This window comes from Salmo trutta, chromosome 14, assembly GCF_901001165.1.
Source record: "Salmo trutta chromosome 14, fSalTru1.1, whole genome shotgun sequence".
Classification (NCBI taxonomy): Eukaryota; Metazoa; Chordata; class Actinopteri; order Salmoniformes; family Salmonidae; genus Salmo; species Salmo trutta.
The window spans coordinates 67,481,057-67,500,482 of NC_042970.1; the positions used below are offsets into that span (position 1 = coordinate 67,481,057).

Consider the following 19,426-nt stretch of genomic DNA (forward strand, 5'->3'; position numbering starts at 1 on the left):
TCAAGCGTCATCAAAAACACTGGTCAAAACACAGTATCACCATCACTTAAAACACAGTTAATATTCACCTGATGAGAAGGTCTCGCAGGTAGGCAAACTCACAGTGCGCAATGTTCTCAACTGCAAAAAGAGAATAAAGAAAATGAAATTACATTCTATGGGATAAACAGCAAGTGTTTTCTGCTTACAGTTACTCAAATAATATTCAGTACAATAGCCAATTAGCATATATTTTGTGTATCAGGGAGTGCATATCAAGTTAAATGCCATGTGCTATTCTACACTCTGCCACAAGATGGGAGTGTTGCGCCAAAGACAGATCAAGGACACTCATTTATCTTGACATCTGCAGCAATTATCTTAAATAAAGATTACACCTTCCACTACAAGTAATTTAATCCATCTAGGCTCCCTTAGCAAGTCAGACAGTTTAACAAACTCTCCATGACAATTTGCTGGAGTCTAGAAAGGGTCCAACACATGTTTGAATGATCGATTTTGTCAAGTCCTCAAAATGAAAAAAGAGCACTATTGATGTGAAATCGCAGCACAGGAAATTCAATTCTATTTCATCCCTCTTAGGGAGGGGCGGGGAGAGGAGGGGGGAGAAGAGGGTGCTGCTGTGTGACCACCATAGTCTGTGGGTGGGTGTACTGATTAACGTGGTGGTGGGTCTCCCTTCATTTAAAACCAGGTTGGTTTTAAATGTTTCTCTGGGTAACACTTTCCTCCACCCATTGCAAACAGGGGATTAACACAAGAACACACAGAGACAGACATGTTGTATATGTAGCTGTATAGGTACCAGCCCTCTAGATAAGTATGACATATGGAATGAGGAGGAAGAACGGCTGATAATGAGAAAGAGAATGACATTGGGGCAGCGGTAGAGGAAAAAGAGAACGTAAGAGACGACAGAAAGAAAGAGAGGAAGAATGAGGAGAAAGAGGTCCTGGCTATGATAGCAGTGCAGACAGGTCCAGCAGCCCTCCCTCCCTCCCAGCACCCCGACTGCCTGGCTGGCTAGAGTCATTGTGTCCCTCAGCCAGGGGACAACCACATTTCTCACTCTTACCACATCCGTGCTCCTACAAACACACCTTTGTCTTAGAGTTCAATTACAGTCCATGGGTGTTTTACGAACACCTTGACAGTTCCAGAACAGGACCCAAGCACTAGAACTCTAGAAAGCTATGTATGCTAAGCTCTGGCTGGTTGGTCCTTTGAACAGACCTAACAGCAAGAGGTCCAGATTAATATATCTGTTCTACAGCCGTCTGTATACAAGTGTGGAGTGATGAGAGGAGCATTCACCAAGAGCCAAGAGGGGCCAGGTGCAATCTGGGAAGAAGACAGTCGGCCCTCCAGTGAAAAGGAGCTGGGACATTTCCCCCCCCCCCCCCCTCTCTCTTTCTCTCTAGACCTCCTCCTTCTGTCTGTCCTCCACCTCATCACCTTTTCCCCCCACTGTGTTATGGATGCAGACGGCTCAGTAAATCCTCCTTGGGACTGTGACTTAGAAATGTCTTTAGTCACAGACCAGAGAACTGTGGATATGAGAAACCCTCGCTCATAGTCACAAAAGACTCAATCAGTTGGCTGGGATTTAAACATGTACTGGCAGCAGTAACATGCATGGTTTCTCCAGAATCTGCTTCAACCCATTTTACATTACTAGTTTGACAGGGATAGTAATGGTTGTGTGTGCTGAATTACCTTCTATGGTTCCCCACTTTGTTTTTCTGCCCAGAAGCCTCTTTCCATTGACCTGGTACTCCTGGTCGCTCCCCACCACAGCAAATGGGATCATCTCCTGATGAGACACACACACACACACAGTTTAAGACCAACAATGCTTTGTAATGAATCCATGCGTCAGTGGGGTGTGTGTGTGTGTGTGTGTGTGTGTGATTCTGCATGTGTTTACAACACTGTAAACCCACCCTGATCTTATCATTGATCATCCTGTCATCAGCATCCTCGTCAAACTCTTTCTGAGGGTAGACGTCGATCCCGTTGGCTCGCAGTCCTTCCCTGATCTGCACAAACATAAAACACGTCACAATCTGACACCAGGTTGCAGTGTCACACCAATGTACTGTAGAACAGCAGTCAGGGCAAAACAATGGCCGTTTCCACCTCATGTCATCTATCAAGTCATCTAGTCCTGGAGGTGGAGGAGTGTGTGTCCTGCCCAGTACAACAACATCACACACCAAAGCCTTTCACTCACCACCAGGGGAAAGAACGGTGGAGGGAGGCTGAGACTTCTATCAGATCAGAATCCATCAAAAGAAAGCAAGCCTACTCATTCTTCCAACTTAACTTTCACTGGCAACAACTGCCAACAAAAAAACAGAAATGATTCATGCAGATTGTTAGACCAGTATGATTGAGCCAGATTCAGCCAGATTGTTAGACCAGTATGAGGTCACTGACTGAAAATATAACAGAATAGGAAATGACTGACTACAATTCTGGTGTAGCTCACTCTGAGTCCACCGTAAACACTGCTACGGCTGGTGTTGACGTTAAATGATAATTTGATGTTCCCTGACATTGAGAGTTAATGTGGAGGTAAACCACTATTACACAAATATACAGCCAGACACTCAGGTTTACAAAATGGCCGTCTTTCTTCTATGTGTTTATAATGACTGTAATACAGACAAGAGACAGAGTGAGAATGACAGGCTTCTTCTGCCAGCAGTGATGGCCTTTAAATGAATGACCGTTCCGCTCACAATTACTACTTTGACAGTTTCCACTTGGTCGATGACGAACAGGTTTTCTACATTTCTCGGTTTATACTTCCTGGAAAGTTTAAACTTGTAACATTCTCAGCCTTAGGCCTATATTATAAGCCTACAACAGTCGAGGGAACGTGACCAGAGCACACACACAAACGCCCGCAACGAACTGTGGACACAGAGGGTAAAACCATAAAAAAGCTCTCGTTCCCTTTGCATGCATGTCAACTGCTGCAGGGAACAGAGAACAAGAAAGAAACGTAAAAAACCTGTTAAGATCACGATCCCAGGGTCGTACATTGCCCAGTCCATGCAGCCAACCAAAACAAGTTGGTTACAAGCCCCAGAGCTTCCATCTCGCCCGCCCTTGTTCTCATTGGCCGTTGTCGGGGAAAACGGTAGCCAAGTTGCGCAGCGTGTTTCCTCTTCCAGAATTAATAAAGATCTGTCGCAGGACGCCAGAGAGGGGGAGACTAGCGTCCCTCGAGTGTGTGTGCGCGCGTGCGCAGGCATGTTCTTTTCTTCTCCCAGGCTGATCACTGGCCAACAAACACACACTGGAACAGAGGGGGGTGCAGAGGCCTTTTTAAACTAAGCCAAGCAGGTTGTATAGGCCTGTGTATCCTGGTATGGTGCAACTTTCAAGAGACCGCAGGAAGAGAAAGCAGCAACGGATTCTAAAATCAGTAGAGATGGCCTCTATACCATAGACATGAGTCAGCAACAGAAAGGGCTGTGCTTTCTTTCATGGAGGAGTAGCCTCTGCCGAGCAGCTGCCAGACAACCAGCCTCTGCCGAGCAGCTGCCAGACAACCAGCCTCTGCCGAGCAGCTGCCAGACAACCAGCCTCTGCCGAGCAGCTACCAGACAGCCAGCCTCTGCCGAGCAGCTACCAGACAGCTTCTACTGAGTGTTGCATAAACCTTCCTAAACTCTGGGGGGGGAACTCTTCATCTGAGGTCCGTTTCTCCATCTCCTGTACCCAGTAGCTTATTGCTAATAAGAGACTAGCCTGCTACAGTACACTGGCATCTGTGCAGACGTCAGCTGCCTCAAAGGTTTACAGAAAGCTGGAATACTGTAAATAAATCACTTCTTAAAATGCTCCTTTCTGGCTAAAAACATCCTTCAAGTGTTCCAAGGTTTCATACCGCTACTCCTCAGACTGGGCAGAGTACCGTAGTTTATCCAGATGGCTGCTGTTTGTAATGCCTGGCATCGCTTCATACCGGCCTGTGTGTGATCTTACCCTCTCGTTACCCTGTGTGTGTGCACGCGGGTGGCGTATGTGTGATCTTACCCTCTCATTACCCTGCTGTAAAGGCCTAATGTCAGCCATGTCAGATTGTTGTAATGCAAAAGGGACTAGGTTAAAAGCAAATCTACAGATCAATGTCATAGGCTTTTTGTGTACACACACGTGCATGTATACACATTACGCACACACACACACCTTACCGTCTGTTTGAAGAAGTCCCTCTCCTCCAGGGTGAGTGTGTCTGCCTTGGCGATGACAGGGACTATGTTGACCACTTTACTCAGACGACTCATAAACTCCACATCCAGGGGCCTCAGACTGGAGAGAGACAACATGGAGGGAGAGAGAGAGGGGGGAGGAGGAGAGAGAAAGATGTTAATAAGATTACTCTTAAAGTTAAGGAGATATTTTCTGATCAAATCAAATTTTATTGGTCACATGCGCCGAATACAAGTGTAGACCTTACAGTGAAATGCTTACTTACAAGCCCTTAACCAACAATGTTTTAAGTAGATTTTTTTGTTACTTAAATAGAAAATAAAAGTAACGAACATACATCAGCAGTAAAATAACAATAGCGAGGCTATATACAGTTGAAGTCGGAAGTTTACATACGAGTTTTAATGATGCCAACCTAAGTGTTTGTCAACCACTCCACAAATTTCTTGTTAACAAACTATATTTTCTTTAAGTCGGTTAGGACATCTACTTTGTGCATGACAAGTAATTCTTCCAACAATTGTTTACACGCAGATTATTTCACTTATAATGGACTGTATCACAATTCCAGTGGGTCAGAAGTTTACATACACTAAGTTGACTGTGCCTTTAAATAGCTTGGAAAATTCCAGAAAATGATGTCATGGCTTTAGAAGCTTCTGATAGGCTAATTGACGTCATTTGAGTCAATTGGAGGTGTACCTGTGGATGTGTATCAAGGCCTTCCTTCAAACACAGTGCCTCTGTTTGACATCATGACAAATCAGCCAAGACCTCAGAAAGAAAATTGTAGACCTCCACAAGTCTGGTTCATCCTTGGGAGCAATTTCCAAACGCCTGAAGGTACCACGTTCATCTGTACAAACAATAGTACGCAAGTATAAACACACGCAGCCGTCATACCGCTCAGGATGGAGACGCATTCTGTCTCCTAGAGATGAACGTACTTTGGTGGGAAAAGTGCAAATCAATCCCAGAACAGCACCAAAGGACCTTGTGAAGATGCTGGAGGAAACAGGAACAACAATATCTACATCCACAGTAAAATTAGTCCTATATCGACATAACCTGAAAGGCCGCTCAGCAAGGAAGAAGCCACTGCTCAAAAACCTCCATAAAAAAAGCCAGACTAAGGTTTGCAACTGCACATGGGGACAAAGATTGTACTATTTGGAGAAATGTCCTCTGGTCTGATGAAACAAAAATAGAACTGTTCGGCCATAATGACCATTGTTATATTTGGAGGAAAAAGGGCGAGGCTTCAAAGCTGAAGAACACCATCCCAACCGTGAAGCACGGGGGTGGCAGCATCATGTTGTGGGGGTGCTTTGCTGCAGGAAGGACTGATGCACTTCACAAAATAGGTGGCATCATGAGGGAGGAAAATTATGTGGATATATTGAAGCAACATCTCAAGATATCAGTCAGGAAGTTAAAGCTTGGTCGCAAATGAGTCTTCCAAATGGACAATGACACCAAGCATACTTCCAAAGTTGTGGCAAAATGGCTTAAGGACAACAAAGTCAAGGTATTGGAGTGGCCATCACAAAGCCCTGACCTCAATCCTAAAGAAAATTTGTGGGCAGTACTGAAAAAGTGTGTGCAAGCAAGGAGGCCTATAAACCTGACTCAGTTACACCAGCTCTGTTAGGAGGAATGGGCCAAAATTCTTATTGTGGGAAGCTTGTGGAAGGCTACCTGAAACGTTTGACCCAACAATTTAAAGGCAATGCTACCAAATACTAATTGAGTGTATGTAAACTTCTGACCCACTGGGAATGTGATGAAAGAAATACAAGCTGAAATAAATAATTATTTCTACCATTATTCTAACATTCACATTCTTAAAATAAAGTGGTGATCCTAACTGACCTAAGACAGGGAATCTTTACTAGGAAAAACTGAGTTTAAAAGTTGACTAAGGTGTACGTAAACTCCCGACTTCAATTGTACCAGAACAGAGTCAATGTGCGGGGGCACTGGTTAGTCGAGGTAATATGTACATGTAGGTAGAGTTAAAGTGACGATGCATAGATAATAAATACAGAGTAGCAGCAGCGTAAAAGAGGGGTCTGGGTAGCCCTTTGATTAGCTCTTCATGAGTCTTATGGCTTGGGGGTAGAAGCTGTTAAGAAACCTTTTGGACCTAGACTTGGCACTCCGGTACCGCTTGCCCTGCGGTAGCAGAGAGAACAGTCTATGACTAGGGTGGCTAGCGTCTTTGACAATTTTTAGGGGCTTCCTCTGACACAGCCTTGTATAGAGGTCCAGGATGGCGGGAAGCTTGGCCCCACGCACTACCCTCTGTAGTGCCTTGCGGTGTGAGGCCGAGCGGTTGCCATACCAGGCAGCGATGCAATCAGTCAGGATGCTCTCGATGGTGCAGCTGTAGAACCTTTTGAGGATCTGAGGACCCATGCCAAATCTTTTCAGTCTCCTGACGGGGACTAGGCTTTGTCGTGCCCTCTTCACGACTGTCTTGGTGTGTTTGGACCATGATAATTTGTTGGTGATGTGGACACCAAGGAATTTGAAGCTCTCAACCTGCTCCACTGCAGCCCCGTCGATGAGAATGGGGGTGTACTCGGTCCTCCTTTTCCTGTAGTCCACAATCATCTCCTTTGTCTTGATCACGTTGAGGGAGAAGTTGTTGTCCTGGCACCACACGGCCAGGTCTCTGACCTCCTCCCTATAGGCGGTCTCATCGTTGTTGGTGATCAGGCCTACCCCTGTTGTGTCATCGGCAAACTTGATGGTGTTGGAGTCGTGACTGGCCATGCAGTCAAAAGTGAACAGGAGTACAGGAGGGGATTGAGCACCCATGAGGGGCACCCATGTTGAGGATCAGCATGGCGTATGTGTTGTTACCTACTCTTACCACCTGGGGGCGGCCTGTCAGGAAGTCCAGGATCCAGTTGCAGATGGAGGTGTTTAGTCCCAGGGTCCTTAGCTTATTGATGAGCTTTGAGGGCACTATGGTGTTGAACGCTGAGCTGTAGTCAATGAATAGCATTCTCACATAGGTGTTCCTTTTGTCCAAGTGAGAAAGAGCAGTGTGGAGTGCAATAGAGATTGCGTAATCTGTGGATCTGTTGGGGCGGTATCGAAATTGGGGTGGGTCTAGAGTTTCTGGGATGATGGTGTTGATGTGAGCCATGACCAGCCTTTCAAAGCACCTCATGGCTACAGACGTGAGTGCTACGGGTCGGTAGTAATATAGGCAGGTTACCTTAGTGTTGGGCACGGGGACTATGGTGGTCTGCTTGAAACATGTTGGTATTACAGACTCAGTCAGGGACAAGTTGAAAATGTCAGTTAAGACACCTGCAAGTTGGTCATCGCATGCTCGGAGTACACGTCCTTGTAATCCATCTGGCCCTGCGGCCTTGTGAATTTTCACCCGTTTAAAGGTCTTACATCGGCTTCGGAGAGCGTGATCACACAGTCGTCTGGAACACTGATGCTCTCATGCATGCTTCAGTGTTACTTGCCTCAAAGCGAGCATAGAAGTAATTTAGCTCGTTTGGTAGGCTCGTGTCACTGGGCAGCTCGCGGCTGTGCTTGCCTTTGTAGTCTGTAATAGTTTGCAAGCCCTGCCACAAGCCCTGCCACATGATGGTTCTTTGGAGGGCGTAACGGGATTTCTTATAAGCTTCCGGGTTAGAGTCCCACTCCTTGAAAGCGGCAGCTCTACCCTTTAGCTCAGTGTGGATGTTGCCTGTAATCCATGGCTTCTGGTTGGGGTATGTACGTAGCCACTGTGGGAACAAAGTCATCAATGCACTTATTGATGAAGCCAGTGACTGATGTGATGCCCTCAGAAGAATCCTGGAACATATTCCAGTCTGTTAGTAAAACAGTCCTGTAGCTTAACTTGGTAGGTTATATTGTAATACAGCACTGTGGTATAATTGAAAGCATGTCCAAAACATTTATTCAACATCTTTTCAGTCATGGATGATATGAGACAGATATACCACTAGGGGGCAATGATGGTCCATTGTCTATTATTTTCTGATAAATGACAGTGTGATTGTGCAGCAGTGTTCCAGTATAATCCTAATTCTCAAATTTAAAAGACAAATCTTTCCAAGGTTAAACACAAAATGGTTAAGAACTGAAACTGATATAAGCCTGGAAACAGATAATGGTCTTCAAGATTTGTGTTATGGATGGCAGTTTTAGGAGGTAAAATGTGGGGATAATGCAATTGAATACATATCTATATTGAACATCATGTGATGAGAGATATTGTCCTCAGCTGACCACTCACACAAAGCTTGTACATCCTACTCCCAAGTTGTCAAGTCTTAGAGCTTCTCTACTCTTCCCTATAAACCTTCTCTTCCCCATCTCATCTCTTTGTATCCTGTATATGCTCTCCTATCAGAGGAGAATGAATGAGAATGTTCAGGCTATAGTTAGCCTGGCCTCTGGTTGTTCCGTACGTCTAGATTCTGAAATACACATTTTCACATTCATTTATTCAGCATTGAAAATATGAATATCTAAAAACCACCCTTTTTGATGTTGTTCATTTTAAGACATATCGTTTGGAACAATACTCTCCACAAGTACATCACATTTATAGAGTGGGCTCTCTGCTCATTCTGAATTTCTGATAATTGTATGAGCAGCACCATAGCTGGCCTGGCAGTGCCTCCTCCTCCTCCTCTCTTTTTCCCCCCAATCTCTTTTCAGTCTCTCTCTTATGGCATCATCACTCTCTGCTTGGCTGGCAGTAGTGCCTCTGGTTGTTCCCCTCTCCGGCTCCTCCTTATGGTCTCCTCTCCCCTCCAATTATCACAGCCATGATGGGTCACCCTGGTTCAAAGACCTGGAGCAGCTGGACTATAGAGGGGCCCCCTCAGGAGAGGGGAGAGACATGCAGACGGAACACTGAACGGGAACAGAGAACACTACGCGTGTCAATACACGTCATACTACATGCCAAGGGTGTCCGAGAGAGACCCACGTGACATGGTGTGAGAGAGAGCGAGAGCGCGCGCGAGAGAGAGCGAGAGAGAGAGAGAGCGCGAGAGAGAGAGAGCGCGAGAGAGAGCGAGAGATCGCCCATAGGTCAATGATCCCCTGCTGCAGCTCTCCTTGGCTCTGCCTATAACTTGATCTCCTGTCCCCTCAGGAATCGTGACCTCAGCTTTGTGGACTGTAAGTCAGACACACGCGTTTCATGTGCATCAGTGGTATATAGGCCGACTGTACACAGGTCAGTAGATACATACTGTAGATGTTTGACTATGAAGATGTTCACACGCTTCTGAACAAATAGATGAGACCGAGGTTCAAATTGACACACTGCACATGTGAATCACATATCGGTCAGAACACACAATGCACTCCTACACCCCAAACATATGTACTGTACATCTTTATGCACACAGATGCCATATGCTCAAATTCTCCACTTCAAAAAGGGAAATAGTCAACTTGGTAGCTGTGTCTGCAGAGGGAGGGCTGAGCGGTAAGTGCTAATTCTCTGAAAGCTGTTCTGTGGTCAAAATGGAAGCAACCATGTAGAGGAAGGGGGGTGACCGCACTGTACACTGCTCTCTTCCCTCCTCTTTCTCGGATGTCTTTAAAACCACCTCACGGTCAAGAGAGTCCAAGTGCAACATTGCCTGGCGTAACCGTGGGATACCCTGGTAGTTCTCAAAGAAAGCATCCTTCATGAGGTAACAAGAGGACAGCCTTGAGGGAAAGAGTGTGGTCAACCATTCAGTCACCAGCTGCTATGCAGTCAAGACTGCATCCGCTTCCATTGGCTACATAAATTGCATCCTATTCCCTATATTGTGTCCTACTTTTGGCCATAGCCCACAGAGCATGGGGTGCCATTTGGGACGTATCCTACGTCTATTGAAAACCGGTCTAGCTACTAAAAGAAACCTTGATGCAAATTGCTGACACTTAAAGTACTCCTACTAACCCAGGGCCTAATACCTTCAAATTGCAGTCAAGACGTTTGACAATAAAAAGAGCCACAACCATTGGGCTATAAAACTTGATGTCTCTGCTATTATTTGGTGATATGGGATACCAGTATTACTGAATATTCAGCGTAGTGTCTATTACAGACATAATGGCACCGAAGAATGGAGCTGTCCTAGACACATGGGTTCATTCCCAAATGGCATCCTATTCCCTATGTAGTTCCCTTAATTTGACCAGAGACATAGGGGCCCTGGTCAACAGTAGTGGACTAAAATAGGTAACAGGGTGTCATTTGTTACGCAGCCGTGGCCTTGGCATGGTGTGTTAGTAATTGGTTACAGGCCCTTGTTGCAGACATCCACCATAGAGAGAAGTAATTTGTGAGAGCAATAAAGAGGAGAGAAGAACGGGAGTTGGGAAAAGTTCCACAACCTTTTAGTCTAGACCATGAGCCAGGTTCAACCCACAGTCAGATCTATAGTGCTGTATGAACACCAGAAGTCCAGGGTTTCATCCTTAGATTGTCCTGTAGAGGAGCATTGGCTACTCAACACATTATTAGTGTCTCTCCCCCATCCCCTGTCGTCCCATCTGCTTTTGCTGACTGTGTGTGCGGGTGTGCGTGCGTGTTGGTGTTTTATGCATCCCTATGCTTGTTGCTTGTGTTGTCTAGCCCAGTGCCAGGTTGCATCTTCAGCCCCACAGTGAGTGGTGGTGAGTGGAGGGGTAGGACTTCCTCTTTGTGCTCCTGCTCTGAAGTCTCCTGGTGGCAGTTAAGAAAATCCTACTTCCTGCTCCCCCTGTTTCCAAGCCTGATTAAGAGGTCCCTAGATGGGACAGGTGCTTGGAAGTTTCCAAGAGAGCCTGTTGGGGGGGGGGGGGTTAGGGTGCACTCGAGGTCAAGCGGGTGAGAGAGGGAGGGGATTGGCAGGGAAGAGGCATTTTAGCTTTTGGGACGAGAGAGAACGAGGGGAAAAGCTTTGGCTCGTGCTTTGTGAAAGAGGGTCTGGACAATGCACTGACTGTAGAGCTGCCACACAGGCAGACACACACACACACACACACTATGCAGCTGTGGTGTCATAAGGAGGAGGTGAGGGAGTGTGTCAAACAGTGGGATACACACACACACCACACACACACTCAATACACACTCAATACACTCCAGAGAATAACTAGAGGTCAACTGTTGCGCTACAGGTCAAGGAAATGATGTGGGCGGATGGAAGAGACAATTGTGAGCCAGTAGATGGAGTCCTGATATGTGCTCAGACAGCGTGTGTGTGTGTGTGTGTAAGTCCATAGCACATACGGACACTTTAATCCCTGTTAAATGAATCTGCAGACGTGAGTAAAGGGAACATTTGCTAAAATCGCTAGCAGAGCAGCAGGGAGCAATGTGGTTGGTATTATTATTATTATTATTATTATATATATTTAACTTGGCAAGTCAGTTAAGAACAAATTCTTATTTTCAATGACGGCCTAGAACGACAGATTTTTACCTTGTCAGCTCAGGGATTCGATCTTGCAACCTTTCGGTTACTAGTTCAACACTAACCACTAGGCTACCTGCCGCCCCTAAAAATGAAAGAAATAGCCACCCCCTGGGTGTTTAAAACTATTCTGTTAGTAATGCATACACGTCTAGAAGACTGCAGGACCTTGACTGAGTCTTTACATGCTCTAAGACAGACTGAAGACACTTAACCACTTCCCTGTCTATTAGAATAAATGCGTTTAACTTTGCATGAATGTCTAGGACTTTGATGGTTTATCTTTCGGTTAGTTAATATGAAGTAATTCTCTAATTTGCCAAGTCGCGGTTCCTGGTCAAATATACAAACGTATTCTAAACGCTTTGTCGTACATACATGGTTTTAGTCTCCCTGGCACTCATGGTTTGCTTTCACAGTCTATAGGATTGGGTACTATAGTTTTCCAAGACAGTGGGTACTATAGCGTCTGCAGTCAAAGGAGTCTTTGTGAAACCTGATTCCCACTGCTCAGTCTCGGTGGACAAGATGACTTCTATAACTGGTCGAAAGAAAACGGGGGCAGTCTAGAGGAAGTGGTGAAGTCCCAGACAAACAGAGTGTGTGTGTGAGTGAGTCCATAACTCACCAGTGTCCAGTAGGTGGTATGAAGTACATGCAGCAGTGAACCCGTGAGTCTGGGATCCTCTTCTTCCTGTTGATGTTGATCTCCTCTTGCAGGTACTGCTCATACTGGTCGTTGATGAACTTCATGATTGGCTGCCAGCTGTTTGGGGGGGGGGGGGCGCACATGGGAAATGGAGTTCACAGACAGGCGACGACAGTCATTCACTCTGTGGTAGGGATAAAAAATAAACTACAACTCACCAGTTCTCATTGTTGATGTGGTCCCCAAAGCCGGGAGTGTCGATTACCGTTAGTTTCATCCTCACGCCCTTCTCTTCGATGTCTAGACAGAGAGACACAGGACAAATCCATGACATGTATTACATTGTTAATGTATACTGCATACCACAGATCCGTATGTATGTATGTATGTATGTATGTATGTATGTATGTATGTATGTATGTATGTATGTATGTATGTGTTACCGTGACTGATGGACTTGATCTCGATGGTCTTCGGGATCCTCTCCTCGGGGGTGGACACCACAGACTTCCTGCTGACCTTAGACTTGAACAGGGTGTTCATCAGGGTTGACTTCCCCAGACCACTCTGACCTGTTAGAGACCAACACAAGGTGTGAACTATAGGTCTGGACACACACAAAAACAGAGGGGCTTATCTTCAACCATGAGGCTCTTCTAACCTGTCGTGAATGTACAATAGCTTTCATGACTCTGAACAGAGACCCTACACACAAGTCATGTGACAGACCGATCCAGACAAAGAGTGTGTCCTCATGCACTCACTGACTATGACAACAGCAGGGCAGCTGTCGGGCCATTCCAGCCTGCTGTCGGGCCATTCCAGCCTGCTGTCGGGCCATTCCAGCCTGCTGTCGGGCCATTCCAGCCTGCTGTCGGGCCATTCCAGCCTGCTGTCGGGCCACAGAGGACAGATGGACCAGCCACACACACACACTCCTCACCAAGACCCAGGAAAGGACTGGCCACCGCTCAGAGCCTGGTTCCTCTCTAGGTTTCTTCCTAGGTTCCTGCCTTTCTAGGGAGTTGTTCCTAGCCACCGTACTTCTACATCTGCATTGCTTGCTGTTTGGGGTTTTAGTCTGGGTTTCCGTATAAGCACTTTGTGACATCTGCTGATGTAAAAAGAGCTTTATAAATACATTTGATTGATTCCTCTACCTCCCCATAGGCATCCATTAGTAGCAGGCCTGACAGTGGGCATCGGCAGCACAGCTGTGCCAGCTTAATTAGCCTTTATGCATAGGGGACACTGCTGCGGTCTAAGGGGCTTTGGGGCTGGGATTAGGGTAATACATCTCAGAGGGGCCTTCAGAGATTGGAGTCTGATTACATCTTCACTGACCTGTCCCACAATGCCTTTAGTGAGGGACAGAGTGCTGCTGCTGTGTCAAACTCTTTCCCGGGGCTCCTCATGGGTGCACGTTTTTGTTTTTTGCCCTAGCACATCACAGCTGATTGAAATAATCAAAGTTTGATGATGGAGTTGGTTATTTGAATCAGCTGTGTAGTGCCAGGGCAAAAACCCAGAGGGGGCCTCAGGGCCGAGTTTGGGAAAGACGGTCATAGAGGAAAGCCAAAACGGCCACTTCAAAACCAATCAGAGTTAGGCACTTGTACAGTAGTAAAACGACTTCACATCAAGTTCGACCCTGGATACTGTAGGTCATTGGATCAACTACATCCCTGTAAAAGGACAACCTTATAAAATGTCTTCTTTATCTTAATCATCAGGACTTGATGGACAGATCCTATATGTACAGATAGGGACATGTCAACAAGCAATAACACTACCCTCTATTCTAACCTGGCATTTATCATGCGATTCATGTCTCACACAGCCAATAGCCACTATAACATGTAAGCGCACAATTGCACATCATAACCTGGGCTCATGAACACAACTATCATTCACTACAGGTCTGCCTTTCTCCAACGTTACGACTCCACTTCAAGTGGGCACATGTTTCTGACGGCTCTGATGTAGCCTATGAGGATTGTGATGCATATCAGTGACGGCGTGCCAACAAGAGAAAGATATAGCCTAGTCAGAGATTATGAAAGTCTGGCGTATTTTTTTTTACTTCCTACATGATAGCAATGACAGAAATGAATACTTTTTGACCTTGCCCAGATACGTCTTCATTGACTTGGTACCATGAGATGCCACCTTTATTATAAACAAAAACATTCCAATGGTTTAGGATCTCCTCAGAACCACTATGACAGCTAGTATGTATACAAAGTATGTATACAAAACACACTCCTGCAGGGAGTACTGTGTGTGTGTGTGTGTGTGTGTGTGTGTGTGTGTGTGTGTGTGTTCTACTCTACCACCATCCCCACTGACTGCCACCAAACACAAATGCAAAGAGACATCTAAGCTGGGAAGAGAGACTCGAGGTCCTTCAACATGCTTTTTGTAGCTTCAATCACTTCTCACTGTGGTAAAGTACAGGTAACTGCCAAAATAAAGGAAACACCAACAACGTGTCTTAATAGTGTGTTGCTCCACCACGAGCCGCCAGAACAGCTTCAACACGCGTTGGTATCGATTCTACAAGTGACTGGAACTCTATTGCAGGGATGCGACACCCTTCTCCCACGAGAAATTCAATAATTTGGTGTTTTGTTGATGGTGGTGGAAAATGCTGTCTCAGGCACTGCTCCAGGATCTCCCATACATGTTCAGTTGGGTTGAGATCTGGTGACTCGCGAGTGGTGGTGAGCTGAGGGCAGGGTAGAGTCTGCTAGAGCTTGTCAACATTAATGGGCATCATACCTCCGCCATCTCTCTGCCTGACAGCTTTCTTATATCTACTGAAGGCTGCATGCCACTATGTGTAGTGTGTACCAATCTCAGGGGCAGTCTGGGTAAGGTTTCCCCAATAGGGTTTCACACTAGTTAGTCCTGGAAGATCAAGCACTCACCCCAGGCTCATTACCAAATGACAGTGTGACTTTGAAAACATTTAAATACAGTGTATAGAAAAGAAAGTGTCTCGCTCTCTCTGGGGAAGGGTGGATGTAACAAAGGACGTGTGCGTGTGTGTTGTTGCTTGTGTGTGTTCACTGTTCAATAGCACTCACCGACGATCATGATGTTGAGCTCAAAGCCCTGTTTCATGGCCTTCCTCCTCATCTGCTCCAGGATGGCATCGATGCCCACGTAGCTGAAGTCGCCAGCGCCATGTGACGCTCCCTTGGCAGGGGGTTGTGGATGTGGTGGGGCGGACATGTTGCTGTGGCTCAGATTGACCTCTGACCCTGATGATATGAGAGAGAGAGAGAGAGAGAGATCAGTGTTCAGCATGGAACATTTTATATAGGAGAGTTCCATGCTGACAAACATTATGATAAATATTTTCCATCTCACTCGTCACTGTAGCTGCCGATCAATGAGTAGATATCGCGAATGTTCACCGAATTCCAGCAGGTTTTATCAAACTGTACTGAACTCAAACTACACCGGACAAATGTAACTTATCAAACTGATTCTACACAACAGTAGTGGCATGTTTGAGGAATAACGGATGCTATGCTTCAGCAGTATCAACACGGATATCACAGTTAACAACTCCACCTCACACAATAAGTCACTCTAACAAGAGTCCAACTGTAGCCACAGGACAAGACACTCATACACCGACACAAAACATTGCATTGAAATGACTCAGAACCCCCCAACCGTCTAAAATAGACAAACACAGATCCCTGTGGAATTAAACTGAGTGAGGCAGCCAACAACCTATAGAGACTTTATCTCAAATTACACACAGAATAGCAGACGAAACACATCCGCTCACTACATCAGCTAAATCTGAAGACGTACATGCGTGTCTTACAATAACCATTCATTTTGTTTGGATTCAGACTTGTGAATTACTGCGTTATGGTGAACAATGGTGGCAAGCTGCAGCTGTAAAGTGTATGTAGTACTCACAATATTTCAAACTACAAAAAAAAAGGTACACAGACTCGTGTTTTAGAATAGTAGCAGTTACAACTCACCCGAGTGAGTGACTGGGAGGCAGGAAGATGAACAGTACAGTCTACGGTGAAGTAGACCTAAAATAGTCCGAAGTCGCTGAACAGAGAAGGTATGACTGCCTATTGTAGCAAGGCTAACTGCCAAAGCAGTGTCTGGATGAGCCTACTAAACAGACAACAAGCTGCTTTCATCTGTTGCACACACACACACACACACACACGTTAGCCCTGGAGGGGTGGGAGGAGATAGTTGGCTGTTTTTCCTTTGACAGCGTGCTGTGGTATCATCTACTGCTGGAGGTTTACAGACACTCCAAACCACAGACAGAGACATATCACAGCCACCAAAATAGCTGTGAATGAATTCAAACACGCGAGCAGAAGATCCACAGACAAACATCAAGACGAATGTGCATATAGTAAAACACGGACCACTATGAACATGCTCCAGAGATACGGGGAGCTGTGGCTGTCGTGTCCAGTGCTTTACATTCTAGTTTGTGTCCATAAAGTACACGCACAGTAGGAGAGAAAGTAGGACTCCCTTTTGAGTTTGACAACGTCAGCTCTAGCCGTCTGTGACATGTCATTGTAACCACGTTACTACGTCACCCTGCTGCTGTAGCCGTGTGCCTGTTGACCTGATGAATAGGGAGGAGCATCAACAGCCATCTCAGTCTTTACAGTGAAATCTTCACCGCAGTCTCTGGGTTTCCTGTTCGTCACACTAGCATCCAGATCCTCTCGCTTAGCTGGCTGGGTCTGATGATTAAAGTGTTGCGTTTTGTTTCACCTTGCACACGGGAAGTCATTGTTATATCCTGTCCATGTCTGATAACGACAATTGTGAGCATGCCCATAAAACATGCCACCTCAGATCTGACACTAAATTCAATGCCATGTATAGAAGCTTCTCCCATGGCTTTCTACACAATACGTAACCATTTTTGTGGAACCATTACAGAAGGAGCTTTCTTTTATTTTGACAAGGAAGGACCTAGACTTTCCACAAGGAAGCCCTGGGAAAAGTGCTGCAAATACATTTTTTTTATAAACACAGGTGTTCCCAACTGGTCTATCGGAGCTAGAATTTCAGGGCCGAACCAGGACCCTCGTCCAGTGACTACCACACACGCATACATCACCTATACAGGAACCAATATACACAGGCAGGAAAAGCTAAGGCTAGCTTTTTCAAAACACAAATTTGCATCCTGTAGCACAAACTCAAAAAAAGTTCTGGGACAATAAAGTCCATGGAGAATAAGAGCACCTCCTCCCAGCTGCCCACTGCACTGAGACTTGGAAACACTGTCACCACCGATAAAACCACGATAATTGAGAATTTCAATAAGCATTTTTCTTCGGCTGCCATGCTTTCCACCTGGCTACCCCTACCCCGGTCAACAGCCCGGCACCCCCCACAGCAACTCGCCCAAGCCTCCCCCATTTCTCCTTCACCCAAATCCAGATAGCTGATGTTCTAAACGAGCTGCAAAATCTGGACCCCTACAAATCAGCCGGGCTAGACAATCTGGACCCTCTCTTTCTAAAGTTATCTGCCGAAATTGTTGCAACCCCTATTACTAGCCTGTTCAACGTCTCGTATCGTCTGAGATTCCCAAAGATTGGAAAGCTGATGCGGTCATCCCCCTCTTCAAAAAGGGGGAGACACTCTAGACCCAAACTTCTACAGACCTATATCTATCCTACCCTGCCTTTCTAAGGTCTTCGAAAGCCAAGTTAACAAACAGATTACCGACCATTTCGAATCCCACCGTACCTTCTCCACTATGCAATCTGGTTTCAGAGCTGATCATGGGTGCACCTCAGCCACGCTGAAGGTCCTAAACGATATCATAACCGCCATTGATACATATTCGTCGCCAAACCCACTGGCTCCAGGTCATCTACAAGTCTTTACCAGGTAAAGCCCCGCCTTATCTCAGCTCACTGGTCACCATAGAAGCACCCACCCATAGCACACGCTCCAGCAGGTATATTTCACTGGTCACCCCCAAAGCCAATTCCTCATTTGGCCGCCTTTCCTTACAGTTCTCGGCTGCCAATGACTGGAACGAACTACAAAAATCACTGAAGCTGGAGACTCATATCTCCCTCACTAGCTTTAAGCACCAGCTGTCAGAGCAGCTCATAAATCACTGCACCTATACATAGCCCATCTGTAAATAGCCCATCCAACTACCTCATCCCCATACTGTATTTATTTATCTTGCTCTTTTGCACCCCAGTATCTCTACTTGCACATTCATCTTCTGCACATCTATCACTTCAGTCTTTAATTGCTATATTGTAATTACTTTGCCACCATGGCCTATTTATTGCCTTAACTTACATCATTTGCACACAATGTATATAGATTTTTTTCTGTATTATTGACTGTATGTTTGTTTATTCCATGTGTAACTCTGGGTTGTTGTAGGTGTCGAACTGCTTTGCTTTATCTTGGCCACGTCGCAGTTGTAAATGAGAACTTGTTCTCAACTAGCCTACTTGGTTAAATAAAGGTGAAAAAAAAGACATACTTCCCACCCACACACCCTTCCAAACCCACACCCCAGAATGAATATCTGAACAACTGAATCTCTGAACTGAATGTCCTTTTCTCCTCCACTAATAGTCAGAGTGAGACAACACAATAGAAGAGAATGGGTAGGTGGTGCCGGTTGGGATGGACCACACCTTCACTTGCCAGTATGTGTGTGGAGCTGCAGTCTCGACATTCAGTTTCCCAGACCCTGTGGTGATTGATGGAGGCTAAGATACCACAGAGTGGCTTGGCTGAAACGTCCTGGGAACATGAACTTTACAGAAGAAAAATCCGTTCCTCTTTACCGTCATCAATCAACACACATCACCGTCAGAGTATTGGGTTTTGTTTTTGTATTCCCTCAACCGGCAAAGCACTCAACTTCTTTATGCGCCTTCATTAAGCTTACATTAAACATTCGATCAAATGGGGAAATGTGAACCCTTTGGTCGGTTGAAACCGCATTAGCCCCTACTGTATGTAAGAGCAGATGTGCTGTGCCGCTATCCCTGTTGAACAGTAGTGGGAATAAGATGTAGAAGTACACAAAGTGCTCATTTGA

The 19,426-nt window shown here is 45.7% G+C and overlaps 1 protein-coding gene across 6 annotated transcripts in view; it reads right to left on the minus strand.

Annotated features, from left to right (window-relative positions):
* LOC115147186 (septin-9) overlaps nucleotides 1-19,426 on the minus strand; it is an 83,844-nt gene that overhangs the window by 1,601 nt on the left and 62,817 nt on the right. For 5 of the 6 annotated variants that reach the window (XM_029689260.1, XM_029689261.1, XM_029689258.1 and 2 more), the window contains 8 exons: nucleotides 15,414-15,590; nucleotides 12,768-12,896; nucleotides 12,543-12,624; nucleotides 12,304-12,441; nucleotides 4,209-4,326; nucleotides 1,944-2,039; nucleotides 1,717-1,813; nucleotides 69-120 (listed from right to left, as the gene is read on the minus strand). In XM_029689260.1, the coding sequence (XP_029545120.1) occupies nucleotides 69-120; nucleotides 1,717-1,813; nucleotides 1,944-2,039; nucleotides 4,209-4,326; nucleotides 12,304-12,441; nucleotides 12,543-12,624; nucleotides 12,768-12,896; nucleotides 15,414-15,590 (889 nt within the window). Of the gene's footprint in view, nucleotides 1-68; nucleotides 121-1,716; nucleotides 1,814-1,943; nucleotides 2,040-4,208; nucleotides 4,327-12,303; nucleotides 12,442-12,542; nucleotides 12,625-12,767; nucleotides 12,897-15,413; nucleotides 15,591-16,334; nucleotides 16,501-19,426 lie in introns of those variants that run through there. The other variant, XM_029689263.1, reaches the window with a different exon arrangement.